Genomic DNA, 22,524 nt, shown 5'->3' with positions numbered 1-22,524 from the left:
TTAGCATGAAGTTAAAAATCTAGATCAATTTTAATTTAGGATTAAACAAGTGATTAGCTTTTTTGTGTTTTACAGTAAAATAAATTCAATAATCTTTTTTTAAACAAAATTATTTTAATTTTTATGGCAAAAATGAAGTAAAATAAATTAAATAAAAGAAATCTATTAAAAATTTTTAAGAAATAAAGCTTTTAGCTTGTGAATTGAATATTTTTTAAGAACGAATTAATCATAATTCTAACTTTTGCAAATAGTTTATATAAAAATATCCATGAAAATAAACAGTTAAGAGAATATTTTTTTACTTTTCAAGAAAATTAATTGTAATATTAAAAATTATGGTAAAAAATTAACTAATTTCATAATTGTTTGTTACAATGTTAGAGGGTTTAATGTAAGCAAAAAATAAATAAATACTTACTAATATCAAATAAAAGTATTAATTTAAATAAATTTCTTTTATAGCGATTCAATTACAATTTCAAAAAGATATCCTTTTAATAGAAAAATTTACTTTATTTCTTAATGCCCTTAAAAATAAATATAATTTAGACTAAAATTATCAAAATTTATTCAATTTACTTAAAAAAAATAGTCTTTATCCTTAACATTTCAAAAAATAAAATATTCAAGCAAACAAAAAAATTTAAATAGAAATTAATACTTATAATCGATGTGATTTGATGCTAATTTTAAGATATTTTATTTAATTGTGTAAGTATTATATAATTTATTCATAAATATATGGATTTAAATGACTCCAAGTAACACTTTCTATTTTTAAGAAGAAGGTATCAATAAAGATATTTTCTGGTTATTAAATATAATTCCCTTGCGTTTTAAAAAGATACGGAAATTGAATTAATAACAATAAAAAAGGAAATCTTGTAATCAAATTGAATAAGTTGGAATATTTTTATAGAGTTACTTTCGAATTTAAGTAAGATATCGTATATTTTGTTTAAGAATAAAAAATATTATGAAATAAAAATTGATCAAACAAACATTTGAAATAGTTTAAAAATCATTTACAGTAGAAAGCAATGTGTTTGTTTTAAAATATAATCTTGCTCCAGTGATTTAATGAATTAAAATTAATACTCAATAATTTATAGCAGAAAAAGAAAGTGAGTTAGATAGTAACAAGAAAGCAAGTACATAAAAATTTTTGTGTTGTTTATAATTTTAAAATGCACACTGATTGATAGATAAATAGATAGACCATGCCATAAATTTAATGATTCAATTATTGAAAAGGCATGGTTAGAAAAATAGTAAGTAGTTTTAGGAGTTAAATAATAGCGAAATAAAAAATAAGAAAAGATAAATTGATTTAAATAAATCCTTATATATTATTTGTACCTTTAAATTGAAATTCTGATGATTGATATATGCGCGTATTAAGAAAAAATTTATATATCAAACTTTTTAGCTTAAAAAAAAAAAACTCGCTTTTTAATCAAAAACAAATAAAAACTCTATATTTTAGAAATTCTAAGTTCCTCTTTTAAATAAAATGATGAAATAGCACTGTAAGTTTAATAAACTTTAGATTTTCATCTTATCCTCTACAATTACATGCCTATAATTATATTTTTTAACCCCAATTTAGTTGACTAAAGTCCAAATAAAGTTTTGAAAAAGGATATCAAGGATTATGGTCCTGATTCTTGCTCAAGCGAAGACGATGATACAGTTGACTAAATTCAAGTAATCAAAAAGGAAACAAAGAAATAGCGTAATTCAGTTAGTGCTGAAGCCTATGGTATGTTTAACAAGAGAGAAAACTTTAAGCCTATTGTAATCGCTAAGAGTCAAGATACTAAGAACAAAATTTACAAAAGAATCAATGAAGCCTTTATGTTTAATTGTTTAGACTTAAAGGAAAGAGAAATTATCGTCAATGCTATGGAAGAAAAGCGTTTTAAGTAATTCTAAATTAAATTATAAGTTATTTATCATCAAATATTGTTCAAAAAGATAAATTCTATCCTATTAGCAAAAGCATCAAGCATTTTTTAAGATGTTGGAAAAGAATCTGCTAATAAAAAAATGGGAGAAAATATAAAATAAACAAATTAAAAATCCACAAAAATTAAATATAATCCACTATGTCGTTTAACAGAGTAAAAAGAATTATTATTTTTATTAATAAAAGATCTGGAGATTAAGTTATTAAGCAAGGCGAAGAAGGAAATTATCTATACGTAATAGATGAAGGTCAACTGGATTGTTTTAAGAAGTATCAAAACTAGCCTGAACCTACTTACCTTAAGACTTACTAGCCAGGAGAATCCTTTGGTGAACTTGCATTACTGTACAATGCTCCAAGAGCAGCTTCAATTGTCTCTAAAACCCCTAGTGTTCTTTTTGCATTGGACAGAGAAACATTTAACCATATAGTTAAAGATGCAGCAATGAAAAAACGTCAAAAATATGAAGATTTTTTGACAAAATTGCCAGTTTTATAATCAATAGCCGATCCCTATGAAAAGACAAAAATAGCTGACTCGATTGAACAAAAATGTTACAAACAAGGAGAAATAATAGTAAACCAGGTAAAAATAATCATTTCAAATTTTTGAGTTTTTTAAAATTTATCTATATTTTTAGTCCAGCCAGTTGAGTTAATAGCTTTTCAATAATAGATCAATCAGTCTATTAAACAAATATATCCTTTAATAATTTTTGATATACTTAATAAAATATATCAAAACTTATTTATACTTAAATAATAATCAAAATATGATCAGTAATTAACTTTTTAACTAACTAAAGGGAGCAACATAAGGTGATATACATTTTGTTGAAAGTGGAGAAGTTTTAGCAATGAAAAATGGATAATAGGTTTTCAAATATGTTTAAGGAGATTACTTTGGAGAAATCCCCTTACTTTTATCGAGAAATCAGCCTTTCTAATTTATTAGCAACGTATTTAAAATTAATCAAAGAAATTTATTCTTAATCTCAACTTTAAATAAAATAAAAGGCTAACAATACATCTCTTTTGATCGTTGGAGAAGGAAATTACAAAAATACTTTAGTTATTGTAGAGAAATAATTGAAAGCAAATTTGTCTAAGTATAATGGCCAAATTTGAATGCCTTTATTTGAACTTTCATAATAAATTCACAATGATATATACTATTATAAGCAAATGATTTTGCAGTTAAATATTCATTTTTAATAAATAATATTAACTTTCTACTAATTTCAAACTTACATTCATCTATTTTAACATTAAATCAGTCAGCCACTAAATAACACACTAACTTACTTCCTTATATTTTGTTTTAAATATCTATCACTTTTTAGAAAATTTTATTACCTTAAATTAAATAAATTTATTATGTTTTTTCTTTAAATTCGCCATAAGTTTTTCACATAAAAAAGATTTCCTAAAAAGTAAAATTATTTAATTTATCAAAAAATAAATAGCTTCAGGCAGGTGTATTCTCAGAAATTATATATAAATATAAATTTAATTAACTTTGCAGAGAATAATTTACCTTTTTAAAAAATTAAATTATAATGAATAAAATGAAAAATAACTAAATCCAATAATTTTTTTGGCATTTATATCTTATTCCATTTTTGATATATTTTAATCAGCTTTTAAGGCTTAGAGTAAAATTATTTATTAAATTTACGCCTTAAATGTAAATTTTAATTCTTAATTATTAAAAAAATAATTTTTGAAAATATCAACTACAAAATAGTTTAAATTATTTAATAATTTTAAAGGAAAGTTAATGAAATAATTTAAATTATTTAATAATTTTATAGGAAAGTTAATAAAATATCTTAAATTTAAAAAATTAATAATTCAGTTTTATAAATAAGATTAAATTTTTGCTCAAATATAATAAAATGTTAATAAAAACATTTTCTATTTAACAGATTCAAATTAAAAGCTTTTATATAAATCTAAAATATTAGTGTGTTTGTTTATTATTCTTTTTATAAAAATATTCTAATTTTTTATCAGAAGTTCATGCAGTTATTCCAAAAAAAAAAAATTAGAATTAAAATTATTAATTAAAATATTTATATATTTGTCATATTTATTTACACAAATTGAAATATGAACAGTTAAGAACTCTCTTAAATTTTGTGATTAAAATCAAACAAATAACAATTCTTATATATTTTTTAATTATTAAAATTAATTTAACAAATTATCATTTTTAAAATAAATGCTTTGTAATTTAAACGATTAAAAAATAACATGAAATACTAAATGGTTCAGCATATATTTATGAAAAAAGTTTATTCATTTATGTTTAGATATTTTTACTGTTATTAATTATATTTATTTATTTTTCTTAAATTTTTTAGTGTTTTGGTTTATCAATTTATCACAACACAAATTATTTTTATAAATGAGTTGGAGAAATTTTTTAACTCCTTATGGAGAAAAATATTTAATTTAAAAGGAAGAAGACCATAGCGTTTCATAGGTTTCATAAAATTCTTGCAGCCCCATTCATGGGATGCAAATAAATAAATCAAAAAGTAGTTTAGATATTTCGCAAACAACTTATGCTTAGTAGGATATTTCAAAGCTTCTCAACAATAATCTACCTGTTCATTTTAACAACAATAGCAATAATAACTCTGCAAGAAAACACCACAACAAAAGCGAATTAGAGGATAACACTTACAACATATCTATAACTTAAGATCCATTTGCAAATAGTTCAAATAATGTTTCATATAATTTATCTGTATAGTAAAAACCTTCAAAATATGAAAATAAACTTGCAAAAATTAAGGATGAAATGTCTAAATTAAAAATAGAATTGAGTAAATTTCCTAAAAAGAATGGGAGAAAAAATTCTTAACCAAGTGCATAAACTGCAATTAAAACAGATGGAAATTATAGTAGAGTATCTAATGAAAATATTAATCCAATAATTTAATCATAAAGGTAGAGTTTACAAAGCATAAAATATGATAATCAATTTAACAATTAATAATAACTATTAATGAATAGACATAGAAATTCATTACAGTAAATTAGAAGTTAATAAGATTTAAGTTTAACAAACCGCGATGAATTAAGTTTTAGCTAGAATAAATAGATATTAGACCATGACAGCTTTATTACAGAAGATGATATTTAATAAATTTCAGATTCCCTCCAAGATCATTTAAACAATTACAACAAATTAAGTGATAAATTAAATGTTGTACAAAATATGAATAAGCTTCATATTTAACAATAAAATTTACCCCAAAATAATTCCTAACTTACTACCGCTCATTTAACGAGTTTAAACACTTAATAAAATACAATGAATAGAAATTAACTCACAAATGTTTAGATAATAAAATAAACTTCTGATAAAGGTATTTTTAATATTTTGAATTTCAATTTTTATCTTACATTTAACTTACAAATGTTATAAATATATAGAAATACAAACTTAATGTTTCAAAGAGTCAGAAAATAATACTACTACCACAACGAGCCAACCTGACCAATAAAAGTCAAGTGATCATTAGAAGGTAAAAAAGAGATTAAAAAAGTAAAATTAATTCATTTTATTAAAAAGATTGCAAGCCTTAGATAAGATAGAAACCAATTATTAGAAGCACTTGAGAATGTTTTGCAAGTGATAAGCATTGATAAATAAAAAAATAGCGATACTAAATAAATTAGTCAGCTCAAAGAATGTTAAAAGTAAATGAAAAAGGTAAAAAAGTCTTTCAAGAGAGATTTAAACAGCTTGAGATAGGAATTTTTAGATATTGGACATATTGAACCTTTGAATATGTCTTACAAAAAAGAGTTTGAAACTTTAATCAATTACTCCTCACTTTAAAGTCTTCCTAAGAATTCAGTTAAAAATTCTCCAAACAGCTCAAATTTAAAAAACTCAAGCACATTAATTACAACAACCTTACCTCAATATTATTTTATGCCTCTTCAATAAAATAAAAGCAAGAATAGTACAGCTAAAAACGAAACAGATGGATAAAGTAATGCTGCTCATTTATTTTAAACGGATGAAATTTATTTTAGACAAAATGGACTTTTAGGAAACAATACAACATGTATAAATAAGTAAAGTGTAAATAATTTGGTTCTTAGTGATGAAATTAGCTTTAGGTAAAATGCTTTATTGAATAAAAGCAATCCTGTAAGCTAGAATAACAGTAGTAATAAACCTTGTAATACAAGCAATTTGCTTTCAACAGAAGATATAAGCTTTAGATTAAATGTCCCAACACCTCTTCATCTATCACAAAAATCATATGAATTAAAGTAAAAAATATCTTCAAACTCAAAATCAATTAATTTATCAAATTAAAATAACAATTAAAATCACAGCCTATCACCAATAAGTGGTAATACTTAGGAAAATAATTAAAATAATGAAAATAAAGGATTGCTTTCAACTCTGTCTCTAATGGAATAATATAAGCAGTAATAACTAGAAAAATAAAAGCCATTTGAAAAATAACATTTAATCATAAATTCCTCTGATACTTAACAATCATTAACTCCCTCAAAATATTAATAGAAAAATAATTATATTAAAGAAAGTATTTTTAACTCTCGGTTATCTCCTAACTAATTGTAAAATTAAAAAATTTCACCAAAAAAAGATTTCAATCTCACAAATCTAGAATCGAATTACTAAACATTTTAGTAATAAGAACAATAAGATAGCTATTATAATTATTGAAAAAAGATTCCTTAATTTATTATTATTCTTTATTACAAAATTGTAAATAAATAATTTTATCTGTAAATATAATTAAAATTATATAAATTATGTTAAGTTCTTTAAAATGAACTCAAATTAATTTATATATCTTCTCAAAAATCAAGACTGACTCTATCTAAAACCCAAATTTTTAAAAAAATTTATATTATGATATTAATTTACTCTTTAAAATCCTAAGATTTATTCAAAGTAAAAAATGGTACCTTTGCATTAAAGAAAATAAAAATTTTAGTTAGGAAGTAAGTAGATTACTTTCAAGGTAAATTTAATCAAGCAAGCTTTTATATGCTTATTGAAATGTTATTAAAATAAATTTATTTGCTAAAATTAAAAAATATTTGACAAACTCAATTAATTACTCATCAATATTTATTAAACACTATGAAACTAATTCAAAAATTTGATTATATAATTTTTTTATTAAAATTTAAAAGAAAAATTTAGGAATTTAAAATAGTTGATTTAAGAATAAAAACACTTATTTTAATACATAATAATAAATGACTTGTGAGTTAAAAATTTATTTTTTAATTTTTAATAGAAATAATTTTAGCAATAAATAATTTATATTTTTAGTGAAGTTATTTACAAACTTAAACCCTGTTATAATTAAATTAATGAAAGATTATTACTTTTATTTGTAAAACAAATTCTGTAAATATTGAAAAATACAAGGATTTTTGCTCATTAATTGTTAAAAGAAATCAGGTTAAATGATGCTAATCTCTAACATACAGAGCTATTATTAGCCATCATAATTCTAATAAAGTGAAAAGAATGAGTCTTTTTAAATTCATTAAAGAATTCATTCATATAGGATTTTGTTTTTGTAATTATTACATTTACTAGCTAATTTGATATTGATACTGAGCTTGTTTCACTTTACTAGAATAAATCCATATTTCTTCTACATTATTAATCAATCCCTATTATAAAATATTTATTACATTCTAGTATTGTTAAAATAATTTCAAACAAAATAACAAATAATATTTAAAAAACTTATTCATTTTAAATTATTTTTTTTATTTTAGTAACCTATTATATAATTTAATTGGAATTAATTTGATAAAAATAGCTCAAGATAAAATTAAATAATAAAAGATTTACCATATAAAGCCCCAAGGTAAGTGTCTTTATTTGTTGGTGTAAAATAATCGCTTATTATAGATTAAAATTATGATTATATTTAGGTTTCTGCATTATTATTATTGTTATTCTAGGCCTAAATAGATTCTATCTCTGAATCATCTTCATTTATATTTATTTCAATCAAAATAATATCTATATATAAATCGTATATAATCATAGATTTTTTCAAATGGTTTTCTGAAACTTAAGAACTAAAAGAACTTTTCTTATTATCATAAGCAAGATTGTTAAGAAAAAGGGAAAATATTTATTTGTAGTCGTATTGATCTTTGTGTAGCATAAAATTTTGTATATTTTCTATAAGAGTTTCGTGAAATAAGACATATGATTCACCTTACTATTTCATATCAACATAAATGACTATATATCCTGTGGCTACCACAACCCACAAGTCAAGCACTATGACTATCCAAAAGTAAGGATTTATTCCTAAAAAGTAATAATCGATTTCATAAGAGCACTATACATTTTAAGTCGCAAAAAAAAATAAATTGGTGAATATAAAGCAAGAGATTATTATTTATATATCATATTTTATCTTAAATCTTTAGTCCGTAATATCGATTAATTGTAGGCAGAAAAGTAATGCTATTACACAAAGTGTAAAATATATAGTAAAAATAGAGCTAAAAATATATCTTGTAAGGTTAGTTTTGTAAATATCTATCATCCAAAAGCTAAAAGGAGATAAATATGGATAAAAATAAATCATTAAGAAAACTCCTATCCATAAAATGTAAATAATAACTAAAACATTTGTCTATTTTATGAAAAATTAAGTTAATTTTCTGTATCTTTCCCATTTTATATTGTAAGCACATGTAATTCTAAAACATCTTGCTATGAATAGGAGAATTTATGAATTTTTACTTGCTGTGAATATTGCTATTAAAATTGTATTTAATGTAACTTATCTATCCAAATTTATAACTGAATTTTCATTAGGGCATTGCCATAAAGTCACATTCATCTATGTAGGAAGTTCCTCATTATAATTAATTACAGATGAAACTAAAATAATCCAAAAGCAAATTAACTCAAATATCAAACAATTTATGCTTAAAAGTGGAGATCTTGCTTTATATATTTACCTATCGCTTCTTCTATAAAAGTACCAAAGAGGAATAGCAGTAATAAATGTTATAAAAGCCCCTGGAATCGCAATGTAAGCAGGTTCACTGAACATTTTTTATTATCTTGCTTTTCTATATTTACAAATATGCTAATAGCTTAAAAAATATAAATATCTAATTTGAGCTAAATATTTGGTCTTCTCCTAAAATGTTTTTAATATTTTTAAATGCTATTTATATTTAATCTTGCTATTTAATAGATAATATTTTATTATAGAAGTTTATTACTAAATAGGATTAACTATAGTTTGAAAATCCTATCTTTAACTTTTTTTAATTATTAAGCTTTAATATAATTTAGAAAAATGAAATATATATTTTGAGGTTATTTTACAACCAAATACCTAATCAGGAATCTATTAAATAATCAACTTGAAAATTGTAAATATTTCATTAAACTACATATGAAATTTCTTAAAGTAAAATTTTTTGTATTAATAAACTTTTTAAAATATTTTTGTCATTAATCATAAAAAAAGCAATGTAATAAATTAATAAAAACTATTTTTGTGGTATTGAGTAATAAACAATAATTTATTTGCTATTTAAAGAATTAAAGGTGTTTATTCTTTGAAATTATTATTCCTACTTTTATTAATTTAACAAACATTTCACTTTATAAAAATAGTAAGCTAAATAATTACATTTATTCCAAATTTTTTACAAAACTTTTTGAAAGTTTTTATTAAAAAGAATTATTTTTATTTTATAAATTATCATATATTTTCTATGAAATATTACCATTTTTAACCTAAATATTGTGGTATGATAACTATAGATAATTTAATTATATAATTACAGTCAACCCTAAATTAAGCTGCATGAAGAAATAATTACTTTTTTTAAAATTTGAACCTTAAATTAAATTCACCTTAATATAAGTTTTTTTATGATCTTAATTTAAAATAAAAAATAATAATTATTTTTAGTAAAATTTTTGCCAATTTAGACTTGTTTAATTGGGTTGGGAGGGTGCTAATTAATGAAGATTTACATTATATTTATACATAAAGAATAACAACAAATTTAAATTTTTAAATTTTTGATTTAGTTTTTGAATGATAGTTAATTACAAATAAAAGTTAATTCCTTAAAAACCCAATTTTACTATTATGAATAATTCATTTTTTAGTGAGTAAAATAGTTAATTTTTTTCTAAAGGAGAACTTTCAAAATTAATCTTAAATAAATAATTATGGTGTCATAAAGTCAAAGAATTCATAATATGTTTGATTATTTTCTTTAATCATTTCATCTAAAAAATTTAATACTATGAGTTTAATACATGATAAAAGCAAATAAAATATATTTCGTTTAAAATTAGTATATAAAATGTAGATAGTTTGTTTGTTTATTTTAAAAATAAATAAATGTTGAAAATAAAAAATGAGTTAAATTAAGATAAAAAGTATTAAATTTTTGCTAACAAATATTAATAGTAATGAATATTTTAATTAATTTAGTAAAAATACTAAAAATAAATATAATTTTTATTTGGAATAAATAGAATTTAATTTAATTTAATACAAAAGAAATTTTTGGTCTTAAGCAAACATGACCAGTCATTAAGTATAAATTTATTCTAAAAAGAAATTTTATGGAAAGATTTGTCTTTAATTATTTATTTTAGAAGTAGAATTTAGCAAGAACAAATTTTGACGATTTTCAAAGCAAATCTTATTACTTAAGTGACGATATTTAGATTTCTAAAAGAAAAGTTATATGAAAGCTAACATTTTAAAAACTTCATTATTGAAGGAATATACACTAAAGTAAATTTTTAATTAATAGTAAAATAGTAACAAATAGAAAACCCAATTAACATAATTTTTAAATAATCTCAATTATGGTATAATTAACTTTAGCTGATATTATATTAAGTTCGTTTGGAGGAATTGCAATCAGCTTAAGCACTTCTTTCCATCTGTATATGAAAGGCAGGGTAACAGGTTTCTCTGGTATTTTTTATTCTCTAATAAGCTTTGAAAGAAGTTCTTTCTATTGGAAGGCTGCTTTAATTTGTGGATTAATTACTACATCTGCTGTATTATATGACATTTTTAAATTCAATAAAGTTTGGGATAATACTTAAATTTTTGATTCACCAACCACTATGATAGCAGATTTAGATTTTGTTGGATTCGCCATAGCAGGTTATCTTGTTGGAATAGGAACTAAATTAAGTAATGGATGCACAAGTGGTCATGGAGTATGCGGATTACCACGCTTTTCTTAAAGAAGTTGGGTTTCTGTTGGAGTTTTTCTGATTTTAGGAATTGCACTTTCTACTTTGAAATACCATGAACCTTTTTTGAATGAAGCTCAAGGAGTAGACTTGATAGATTCATTTTAATATGATATTTGCGCTAATATATTTTTAGCTTTATCTCTTTTGATTTTTATAATCTTGTTACTTATTGAAAAGAAAGATAAGTTAGATATTGTTGTTGGATATGTAACAGGGGTCTTATTTGCAATAGGTCTTGGCTTTGGAGGAATGTTTAGAAGATCTAAAATTAGCGGCTTTCTTTCAATCAGTAAAGATTGGGATCCTTCTCTTATGTTTGTCCTAGGATTTGCAGTTGGTTTAAATATGATCACCTTTTATATAATTTAAAATAAAGTTAAAAAGCCCCTATTAGCAGAAAAACTTTAGATTCCCACAAATAAAACTATTGACGCAAGACTTATCGTGGGGTCTTTATTATTTGGACTTGGATGGGGTTTAGGTGGTCTTTGTCCAGGACCGGCTATGGGTCTTCTTCCTATTTTTAGTCTTTAAATTAGTGTAGTTTGGTTAATTTTTCTTGCATTTGGTCAATATACTGTTACTTTATATGATAAGCATTAAGAAAAGCAAACAAAATAAAAATCTGTCTTTTAATAACCACAACAAAAAGAAGATTCACCAATAAATTAAGTTCTCTTTATTAATGCCAAAAATAGTTAATGTACTCCAGCTATTTCATAGCAAGTCTCTAATTTCTCAAAACAAACATCAGGTCTATGAATAAAACAAATAGAATTATTTTAATAATTTATTATAAATTTAAAAAAATGTAAAATAGAAAATGGATGCACGTTCAAGCAAGCTTTTGTATAGCATTTATATATATATATATTAATTTTATTAATTTTTAATTTTTAAAGTATTTATATCTATCAAATATTTGTTTATTCAAAAACTTTTATAAAGTCTGCAAAAAATTATCATAGACTAAGCAAATTCGGATGAAAATAGTGTAATTAAAAAAATCTCTTTATCTTAGTCTATAAACTTATATTCATTTCAAATATGCTAAAATTTTAAGAATTTATCAAGTATAACCAATTCAAGATATTACAATATTAAAAAAAGAAATAATTGAGTGATGAATTATTGAGTTATATATTTAGATCTTATTAAATCTAGTATTTACAGGTAAACCTTTTCTGATATGAATTAAATAAACAAGCAAAAAAAATTTTTTTTTAATCAATAATTAATTAATAATTAAAAAATCTAAAAAATTAATAATTTGAAAAATAAAAACAAAAAAAATAATAAATGGTCTACTTTGAAGTTTCTGATATTATATTAGCTATTATTGGAGGTTTTTTTATAAGCTTAAGCTCCTCATTTAATCTCTATATGAAAGGTAGAGTTACAGGATTTTCAGGTATTTTCTACTCAATTACTAATTTGGAAATGGAATAATACCATTGGAAAGCTGCTCTTTTGTGTGGGTTAATAGGTACTTCTGCTGTATTCTACTTTATTTATGGGTTTGATAATGTATGGAATTCTAGCAAAATATTTGATACTCCTTAGTAAATGGTTGGAGATTTAAATTACATTGGATTTGCTTTAGCTGGATTTTTTGCAGGTGTTGGAACAAAAATGTCTAACGGATGCACAAGCGGTCATGGCGTTTGCGGTTTGCCTCGCTTTTCATTAAGAAGTTGGATATCTGTAGGGTTATTTCTTCCTATGGGTATTGGATTGGCTACCCTCAGACATTATGAACCCTTTTTGAACAATAATGAAAATACTAAAGATATTACAGAAAATGTAAATTATGATATCGTCGCTGGTATTGTTTTAGGTTTAAGCTTGTTTATTCTAGCAATACTTCTTATAATTTACTATTTAAAGAAGTCTATCTCTGAAGTTTTAGTGGGGTTAGTAACTGGTATTTTATTTTCAGTAGGACTTGGATATGGAGGTATGTATAGAAGATCAAAGATTTTAGGCTTTTTATCTATGTATGAAAATTGGGATCCTTCGCTATTGTTTTTATTAGGAACAGCTGTAGGATTGAATGTGATTACTTTTAACTATATGATATATAAAAAGCAAAAACCTATTTTGCATAAATCTTTATCACTTCCTACTAAAAAAGAAGTTGATCTTAGGTTAATCGCAGGCTCAATTATATTTGGCTTGTCTTGGGGCTTAGGTGGATTATGTCCAGGACCTGCTATGGGACTTATTTCAATTTTTAGCTTACACATTTCTATTGTATGGTTGATTGCATTTGGAGTTGGATAGAAATTTGTAAGTGTTTATGATTCTTATTAACAAAAGAAATATTAACTTCTAAAAGTTACATCCTTGTCAACTCTACCAAGAGAAGCATTTGAAAGGAAATCCCTTGAACTAGAAAAAATTGCATCTTTGTGAGGAAAAAAATGATTTTTTAAGCAAATAAAACATTAATTTATACAAATTTTGACCCTAAATAAATTTTATATTAACAAAATCGAAATATTTATCATTAACTTTATTATATTTATAAAATTGTATAAACTTCTAATTTTCGATTGTAATGTTTTTCGTTCACTTTGTGAATGCTATTCTTTATAAAAATGAAATTAACACAGAATTTTATTAGAAAATTTTGCAAATATTTAATCTAAATTAATTAGAAATTTAATTTAAGCCTAATTAATAGGATTTGCTTTCAAATTTATTATTATAATGTGGCTTAATTTTTTTGAAATTGATAAAATATGATTTGCTTGTAAATTAATAATTTAAACAAACAAATAAGATCAACTCCACTCTATGTTTATATTTTTATAATATTTATATACATTCAAAATAAGAACTGTTTAAATATAAATGATCAATTCAAAAAACCCTCATTTTTAAAGATAAATAATTTTGATTTGGTTAATTACTAATTGCGAAAAAATGCTTAGTTGCAAATTAATAATTGAGTAAATATAAAGATTATCAAAAGTGGAGCTACATTTACTTTTTGAAATTAAATAAATATTTTGCAAATGACCCAATCTTAATCATCAATTAATAATTTCTTTTATATTTAATATCCCAAAATAATTTATTGATTCCCTATGAATGAATTAAATTTTTTTCTTACACCTTGTCTTATATTTTGAGGTGATTAAAAATATCTGTTGCCTGTAATTCTTTTTAATATTCTTTTATTAAAGTAAAAATTCATGATAAAAGAATTTTTTAAGATTGCTTTCAAAATATTAAATGGAAATAAACAAATTGATTTTTTTTTAAGAAAATTTTCACTGAGTGAAAATATATTTATGAATAAAAAAATATAGTAGCAATTAATTTATCAAAATTCCTCAATTTGCTAATATTTTATCAAATAAATTAAAAGTTTTTTTGTTTTATTTTTTTTTACTGAAATTAAATTTGAAATGCATTTTTTCTGTAAAAAATTATTACTTGAATTTTATTTGTTTGTAACAAAATATTTTTTATAAAGAAATTAGAAGAGTTTAAATTTTAAAATCAATAAAAATTATTTAAAGAATATTAATTGAGAATTTTAAGAGACAGAAGTGCATATTTTTAAATTTTAAACACTAAATATCCATTTTTAGCAAAAAAGCAAATTAATTATTATAAATAGTAGTAAACTGCATTCAAGAAGAATATAAACAATTTTAATAATTACCTAAAAATATGCGTTTTTCGCAAATAAAAAAAAATATGTAAAAAAAAATAAAAATTTGATTAAGAAAATAAGTTTTTGATTTAAAATATATTTTCATTTTTTTATTTATAACGTATTATTTAACAAGTTCATAGTATGATTATCCAGAGCAAGACGCGAAAAAGGCATTAAAATGACTCCTCTCCTCAAATATTAAAAATCTCTGAATGATGTAATATAAAAGTATGAAAATCCTGCTATTAGTATGATAGAGTAACCAATAGAACCACAAGTGAATAAAATTATTGTGATTTACCCATAATTATTTAAGACTGAAGTAATGCTTGAATGCAAAAGATTTTTTATCTAGTCGAATATATTCAAAAGTAAAATAGAAACTTTTGTTTGATCTAAGTAGTTTTCTTTTTAGATATAGTATGTTAATTATTCTTAATCATTAAAAGCTGTGGATATTGCACCATTTATTTAATTTAAAATTGTGTTAATTTCAGGTATAAATCCTTTTGACATTATTCCACTCATTACAGAATCACATTTTTAGAGTTATATTTCATCAAAAATCTGTGGACTTAAGTTACAAGATCCTTATTCGTTAATTTATCTTAGTCCATTTGAAAATTGATTTGATATAACTCCTTGTGATAATTAATTATAACCTTAGTTAAAATAATCTTCCCAATAATTTAACTATTATTATAAGTCAGATATCATACTACTTTCTTAAGAGGGAGTTAAGATACCTTAATTGTAATTCAATTTTTATTTGGCAAGTTTACTAGCCACTATAGTATCAAAATTAGATATCATTGAGGAGTATTGCTTGTATGAAGTCAAAAAGTCACTATTATATTAGAGTGGGCTATTAAAGTTATTTATCAATGACTAAAAATTAATGAATCCCTATTTTATTAAAATAACATTTAAAAAATTTGAATATTTTTAAAAGTTTTTACATAGAGCAAAGTAGCACATGCTAGAACCAATAAAATAGATATAATCAGATAACTGTAAGAAGTATTGAGCCTATTTACAACTATTCTATCATTAAGGTAATTGCTTTTAATTTTTTTTTGTTTAGTTTTTCTTGACTACCTTAAAGATCTTTTATCTCCAATGTTTCTTTCTTCAAATGCTTTCAAATTTACAGTTAAATAGTCTTAATTAGAAGGATCTACGCAATCTTTAGATATTTCTAGTAGGCTAATCATTTTGAGTGCATCCTCTTCTGTTATACGAGATATCAATCCTAAAATTTTCTTCTCTTATGTCTATAAGATATGCAAAGAATTAAAAATAAGCCCAAAAGAGCAAACTATTGAAAGTAAGCCTAAGATTAATACCAACAGATTAATTTGATAGAAGTAACTTTTATCATTACTAATAAACTTCAAAATATCTTCATTAGTCTGATTAAATATTTAAAGAATGCCTCTCTAATTTACTGCTATTTATCGAGGATAGGTTTAGAAGTTTACATAACTAGCGTTTTGATTTTAAACAACTTGAAAAATAGACATTCCTATCATTTACAGACCACTTGTAATAGGAATATTCTTGTATTATTAAATGCTCAGTGTATCGGTTACCCAAAAATCGAAATCAACCCTATTAAAAATTTTATTTTAAATCACAATCTATAAATCAAAATAAATATTTCACTAATTTAAATTAAAAAAATGATTCTAATAATTTATGAAATTTCTATTAAGACAAAATATTTATTAATTATTAAAAAAATAAATTTAAAAATAAAAAATTTACTCTGATTTCAAAAAGGTCTGCATGCCTGGGTTTGAAATAGACCATTGCAAGCTTGTTTCTAAATAAGTTTAATAATTTGAATATCCAATTGGCAACATATGATTTAAAAGAGAAGCATGCCAAATATCTGAAGAAAAGTCTATTAAATTCTCTTTTTAGAGGAATAAGAAGTTTGTTGAAAGTATAGATTGAGTGAGTCCTTACATGATTGAAGCTGAGAAAGACATAACATCAATGCTAGTTTAAAAAGTTGTGAAATTTTAGTAATAATTTAAGCATGAGACAATCACAATTATTATGAAGACTACCCATTAAAAAGTGAACATAAAGTATATGTTTTTCACAAAAGCTGGAGTTGTTTTATCAGTAGCTGTTTTGGCTATTTCTTTGACATTTGAGTTTATTTACATTCCCTATTCTATATAAGAATTAGAATTTCCATCAACTCTTTGCTTTTTGCTTTTTTTATCTGCAATTGTAATTTTGTTGCTTGTTTCCATAAATGATTTTAAATTTCCATACGAATTTTCTGTCTTTTTCCTACTCTAAAATAGTCCTTCCTTCTAATTTATATATTCTTATTCTAAATCTTCTTCATCATCTTCATCTTCACCTTCACCTTGTTCTCCATTATTTTAATCATCATCTTGCTCAGCATTTCCATCTTTTTCATGTTATTCGTTTTCTTCCTAGATTGGAGCTTTGACTATCTACTCATTTATAGATATTTTTTTATCTAAAACCTATTGTTAATTTATCATAGAGTAAGTGAAATACTTTCTTATTTATTTTTTTTACCTTTGGATCTGACAACTGTTTTGACTACTTGTGCTATGGAGACTAATTTTAATGTAAATAACTTTTAAAAAACTAATAATTTAATCTAAATCATTACTTAAGTTGGATGAGAAGGAACGTAAGAAGTTAGTGAACAAAAATTTAAAAATTCTTTCTCAATTTCTTCTTCTGCTTAAGGTTTTTCTTTACATTATGCAGGTAAAATCCCTTCAATTTATTCTTAATCAATGATATCCATAAATCCCTCTTAAAGTTATTTATTGAGAATTTCAATATCATTCTTTTCATGATCATTAGGATTAATTTAAATTGGATCATGCTCATCGATTCTAGATCTTTAACGCCTTATATTTACACTTGGAGGTAATTATTTTGATTCATTTTAAGATGCGACCTCTTAGTATTTGTTTAAAGTTATTTATGTAATATAAGTTTTCTTTTTTTATTCTGCTATTTATTTTGGAGTTTGATTCTTGGGTGTTATTTACTTTACATTCAACTCATTTAAAGGTAGCTTATTCTAAACCTATTGAATGACTTATTTTCTTTATTAACTTTCTTAAGATTCTAACAAATTTATTGATTAACCTTAGTCATAAATAACTTCACTACTTTTCTTTTCTACATCTAATTTTTAGTTAGATAAATCTACATGAATATCCTTCAAATTAAGCTTCAGATTATTCTAAGTGGAAGCTTACTATTTTACCTATAGACTCTCTTAACTAACAAATTTTGATTGTTTGTACTCTATACCTGTTTTTGCATTTTCTTAATTATTTTACAATTTTACTTCTTCTAAATTACTTTCAATTTTTAATCCATCTAAATTACTCTCCAAAAATCCAGATTCTAATTAATTACTTTTGACAACTTCAAATTTTTACTGTACTTATTACTCTTAATGCTATTCTTAATTTTACTATACTTTTTAATTTTTTTATGTCTTTGCATTGCCTTATTTGTGTTAAAAGAGATTGACATCTTCATCAATATTTTCAAAAGTTTTGGAGATAGTCATATTAGTAATTTCTAAGACAAATAAATTCTAGTTGATCACCTAGTTGTCTTTAGTAAACTATAAAAAGTCTTTAGTTATCCTCATTTTTACGTCATAAACAGTTGTTTGCTCTTTAAAAAATTTAGTGGAGAGTTTTAAAAAGAAAAATATAAGTTTCTTGACAAATGCTAACTTTTTTGTAGAAACTAACACAGCTTCTCCAGCCACATTTTCTTACAATTGTTTTTTTCTATTTATAAATTCTCTTATGTATTCATTTAGCCCTATAAATAAATAAATAAAAAAATATTTAAGAATCTTTAGTAAATTAAATTATTAAAAAATACTCTTCGGAACTTCCATTGTGAAGTGGTTAGTCATGTTAGGTGTAATTCCATTTTCATCATACTTATTTAAAAACTCTAAAAGTGACGGGAAGACAATTTTTATATTTGCTTGCATCAGTAAATTGGGATCTAAATTATAACATTTAGAAGTTTCCCTTAAAAATTAGTAAAACCCTTCAGAAAATCCCTGTATATATCCATCGTGTTCTACCAAAATGTATTCGCAATTAGTTTATAACTTAAGAAGCAATGCTGAAAAACAGAGGCTATCATGGATATTAAAGAAATAATCAGCAAATAGTTTAACTGGAAATAAGAATCCTGACTATTTATTTTATGTTCAAAATAATTGTAAATATTTCAAAATAAGCTAAATATTCAATTTTTTATAATATTTAAAGTTTTTATAATAATTATTAGAATTTTGAAAAAACTAATTTAAAGATTTGATTAATCTAACATATAATTTTATTTATTAATTTACTTTGCTCTTGGCTACTAACTACCTATATCTTCTTAAAATTTTAGGAGTTCCTTCTCTAACAATTCTACCTACATAGTAATTATGATATACAGCAATTATATCAGGTAAGAGAGGTTCTGGAATTTTGATAATTTTAAACTCCTCATTATTATATCCAAAAAAATTAGGAGTTCTATTTGAGTATTTTTCTAATTAACACTTTTAATCTTTGTAACTCATTACAATTGAAGCAACATCTCCATTTAGAATAGAAATCGAATGAATTACATCTTTCTCTAAGGATCTATCCCTATTTGTGATATCTACAATTTAAGCTTCATAATCATATGACTGCTGAGGATGGCAGTACAAAACTTAATTTATAAGAGATAATAATTTGAGATAATGAACATTTTCTTAATCCCCACTTAGAGCAGTCTTCATTTTTTTTTCAATTTGATCTACTGACTTTTAAATTAATTAATAAATTTTTTCAAATAATTAAAATAAATTCTTTGTTACCTTAACCAATTATTTGATATCCTTGTTGAAATTTTGTAAAGAAGAGTAATTATTGATTAGCTTATCACAAATTTCAATTTTTTTATTTATTAAATTAGAAATATATTCTTTATATTTAATCACTTAGAACTCACTGTTAAATAAATGACTAAACTTTCTAACCAGCATTGCATCTTAAATATCGCTTTACTTGTTTGAATAAATCATAGATTTATCTCTTTCTTTAATTAAGCTCTCAATAATAATAGAAACACAATACTCAATAGATAAAAATATAATTGATTTATTTTTAACTAAAGCAAAATGCTGTTTCATCAAGTAAAGTGCTTTTATATAATTCTTAAGATTATAAATCTCAAAGCTCCAAAAGTAAAAATAGACATCTTTAATTTTAAAAAATCAATAAACTACTTATTCTTCATATTGAAATAAAATTTAAATGAATGAAAATACCTAAATAATTAATTACCATAGTTTCTCGTTAATTAAGGACAAATTCAAATCAAAATTTTTGTAAAAATTTAGTCCTTAATATAAACATTTTTTAAATACTACTCAAAAAAGTCCTTAATTAACGAGAATCTACGGTAATCAATTGAGATAAAAAATAATTTTATATCAAATTTCTATAAAAAATGTTTACATATTTCCTTTTTGATTCTGTTGTTTTTCGTTTGATATTCAACTATTTGATAAAAGTGATATTCCACAAAATCTTCAAGCCAAAATTTGAATTCAGAAAAATCTTTTCTCAATTCAGATAACCAAATTCCTTAAGGAATAATAGCTAAACCTTGATCTAAACTCATTTGCTGAATTTCTTTTCTCTTTTCCCTCATTTCTGCTTCTGTTAGTCCTTAATAAATAGATCCTTCTTGACAAGGGCAGTATTAATCTTCACATTCGCCTTGATGAAGCTATTTTTCAAAAACAAATAAGATTTGATATTATTTTATTAATTAATTAATTACTTCTAAAATACCCATAAGCTATAACCATTGCTAATTATCTTTTGCACTATTATTTAGAAGCTCACATATTTCACTTAAATATTGACAAGCTAGCAGAGGTTTACAATAATTTAGCTTAAGATTTATTCTATATAGTTTGTAATATTATATCTAAATAAAGATAATATTACAGCAGCATAAAACTGATCCAAATATTAGCAAATAAATCATATGGTAGCTATCTATGAATTATTTGCTATCTTAATCTCTTTAAATTAAAAAATTGTTTTGAAATCTAAATCAAAATTAAGAATTAATATACCTTATCAAGCATAATATAGTACCTATAACAAATAAAATATTTAAGTCTCCATACATCCACAATATTTACTTGCCAAGTACAGGAAAATTAAGAAAGTATTCTTTAAGCTAGGTCAAGCAATATACAAAGGCAATTATGTAGACAGCTATGAAGGATTCTCCGATATGAATGTATGAAAAAAATACGTAGAACACAATAATAGCATAGCTGACCAGGGAAGATAAACTCACTTAAGGTTTAAGTGGATTTTTTTTAATAAAATCGATATTTATGTATAAAATTTTTGAAGTAATCAGTTGAAGCGTAGACAATAAAAGAGAAATAACTCCACATATCAACATAATTATTGAAGGCATTCCTGAAAAACTTAAGTTATATGAGCATCTTCTTTCTAATTAATTTGTATAAGTTCCACTGTTACAAAATATACTTCCAAATGCTAAATCTATTTTGATCACAAAAAAAATCCAAATGGATAATTCAGTGTACAAACTGACTAATTATATTGTTATTTTTTTCTTTTCTAAGATATTTTAATTCATACTAGTAGATGAGTTCATAAGCTTATAAATTTGATAAAGATACATCAAATCAACCAAAATTATAAACACTAAGACTACTATTCCTATATATTGTTGCTTAAAATTAGACAATACAACATTTGTATTTGTGTAGGAAGTAATTATCCAAAAAATCTATTTTTTAAAAAACTAGCTAAAAAAGATGATCTTATAGTAAAACTAATATAAAAATAAAGTTTTGTTGAGAATTGCTATTTATTTGGTTTACCTCTAGTAGACTATCATGAGGATCTTACTGTTAAGATACTATTTATATTGAATACAGCTAAGCATAAAAAATAAGCATTAAAACTGCAAAGTAATAATTGCTTTTTATTTTCGAGATATCTACTTAATAAAGGAACACGATAAGTTTGGATATCTTATCTGCCATTCCCTCAGTTTGCCCTTATTCACTTTTCTTCATATTTCCAAGTAACTCTAATGCTATTAGTAATGTTGAATAGTTTTTTCACTTTTTTATATCCTATTTTATTAAATTGATGTATAGATTTGATGCTTTTTATATTTATTTTATTTCTACTTAATTATTAAGTAAATATTGTTTGAATGTATAGTAATTTAGAATTTAAATATCATGATAGATCGATCACATCAAATAAAAAAAGTTATTAAAATAATAAGTTAACTTTCAACAATTTTTTAAAAAAACATTAAAATAAAATTAACAGCAAAATATTTTTGTTTAATTAAATAACTAAAAACTCATAAATTCATTAATTAAAAATTACTCTTTTTATGCAAATTTAAATTTTCGATCATTTTAAATAACTTTGAAAAAACAATAAATAAATTTCTCGTTTCTATTATGAATTTATTTCAATTTGAATAAAA

The 22,524-nt window shown here is 22.8% G+C and overlaps 6 protein-coding genes across 6 annotated transcripts; 4 read left to right on the top strand and 2 right to left on the bottom strand. All coding sequences in view use genetic code 6, as the record gives it.

Annotated features, from left to right (window-relative positions):
* Positions 1-1,411: 1,411 nt before the first annotated feature.
* Positions 1,412-3,344, top strand: TTHERM_00658730 (cyclic nucleotide-monophosphate-binding domain protein). Its single transcript, XM_001024074.3, has 5 exons — positions 1,412-1,532; positions 1,613-1,928; positions 2,159-2,558; positions 2,779-2,931; positions 2,990-3,344. The coding sequence occupies exons 1-5, from the start codon at positions 1,517-1,519 to the stop codon at positions 3,098-3,100; spliced, it is 996 nt and encodes a 331-aa protein (XP_001024074.2). The 5' UTR covers positions 1,412-1,516; the 3' UTR covers positions 3,101-3,344.
* Positions 3,345-4,292: 948 nt separating this feature from the next.
* On the top strand, positions 4,293-6,695 carry TTHERM_00658720 (hypothetical protein; the record flags this gene model as incomplete). Its single annotated transcript, XM_001024073.4, has 3 exons — positions 4,293-5,352; positions 5,420-5,511; positions 5,559-6,695. The coding sequence occupies exons 1-3, from the start codon at positions 4,383-4,385 to the stop codon at positions 6,693-6,695; spliced, it is 2,199 nt and encodes a 732-aa protein (XP_001024073.3). The 5' UTR covers positions 4,293-4,382.
* Positions 6,696-7,421: 726 nt separating this feature from the next.
* Positions 7,422-9,075, bottom strand: TTHERM_000658719 (transmembrane protein, putative; the record flags this gene model as incomplete). The annotated part of the gene is made up of 3 exons (XM_012799982.1): positions 7,422-7,663; positions 7,848-8,318; positions 8,760-9,075. 3 exons carry the CDS (start codon positions 9,073-9,075, stop codon positions 7,422-7,424), a joined length of 1,029 nt encoding a protein of 342 aa, XP_012655436.1.
* A 1,793-nt stretch (positions 9,076-10,868) lies between these two features.
* Positions 10,869-12,032, top strand: TTHERM_00658710 (YeeE/YedE family protein; the record flags this gene model as incomplete). Its single annotated transcript, XM_001024072.3, has 1 exon — positions 10,869-12,032. One exon carries the CDS (start codon positions 10,869-10,871, stop codon positions 12,030-12,032), a length of 1,164 nt encoding a protein of 387 aa, XP_001024072.1.
* A 537-nt stretch (positions 12,033-12,569) lies between these two features.
* On the top strand, positions 12,570-13,685 carry TTHERM_00658700 (YeeE/YedE family protein; the record flags this gene model as incomplete). The annotated part of the gene is made up of 1 exon (XM_001024071.3): positions 12,570-13,685. The coding sequence occupies one exon, from the start codon at positions 12,570-12,572 to the stop codon at positions 13,683-13,685; it is 1,116 nt and encodes a 371-aa protein (XP_001024071.1).
* A 1,354-nt stretch (positions 13,686-15,039) lies between these two features.
* TTHERM_00658690 (transmembrane protein, putative) lies at positions 15,040-22,096 on the bottom strand (the record flags this gene model as incomplete). The annotated part of the gene is made up of 12 exons (XM_001024070.2): positions 15,040-15,846; positions 15,900-16,551; positions 16,708-17,450; positions 17,506-17,547; positions 17,603-18,789; positions 18,853-19,177; positions 19,337-19,783; positions 19,838-20,220; positions 20,481-20,754; positions 20,809-21,055; positions 21,110-21,804; positions 21,899-22,096. 12 exons carry the CDS (start codon positions 22,094-22,096, stop codon positions 15,040-15,042), a joined length of 6,000 nt encoding a protein of 1,999 aa, XP_001024070.2.
* Positions 22,097-22,524: the final 428 nt, after the last annotated feature.

The sequence above is a fragment of the Tetrahymena thermophila genome (assembly GCF_000189635.1).
Source record: "Tetrahymena thermophila SB210 genomic scaffold scf_8254402, whole genome shotgun sequence".
NCBI lineage: Eukaryota > Ciliophora > Oligohymenophorea > Hymenostomatida > Tetrahymenidae > Tetrahymena > Tetrahymena thermophila.
The sequence above is the reverse complement of the archived record's forward strand: the minus strand, read 5'-3'. Positions and strand labels throughout refer to the sequence as shown.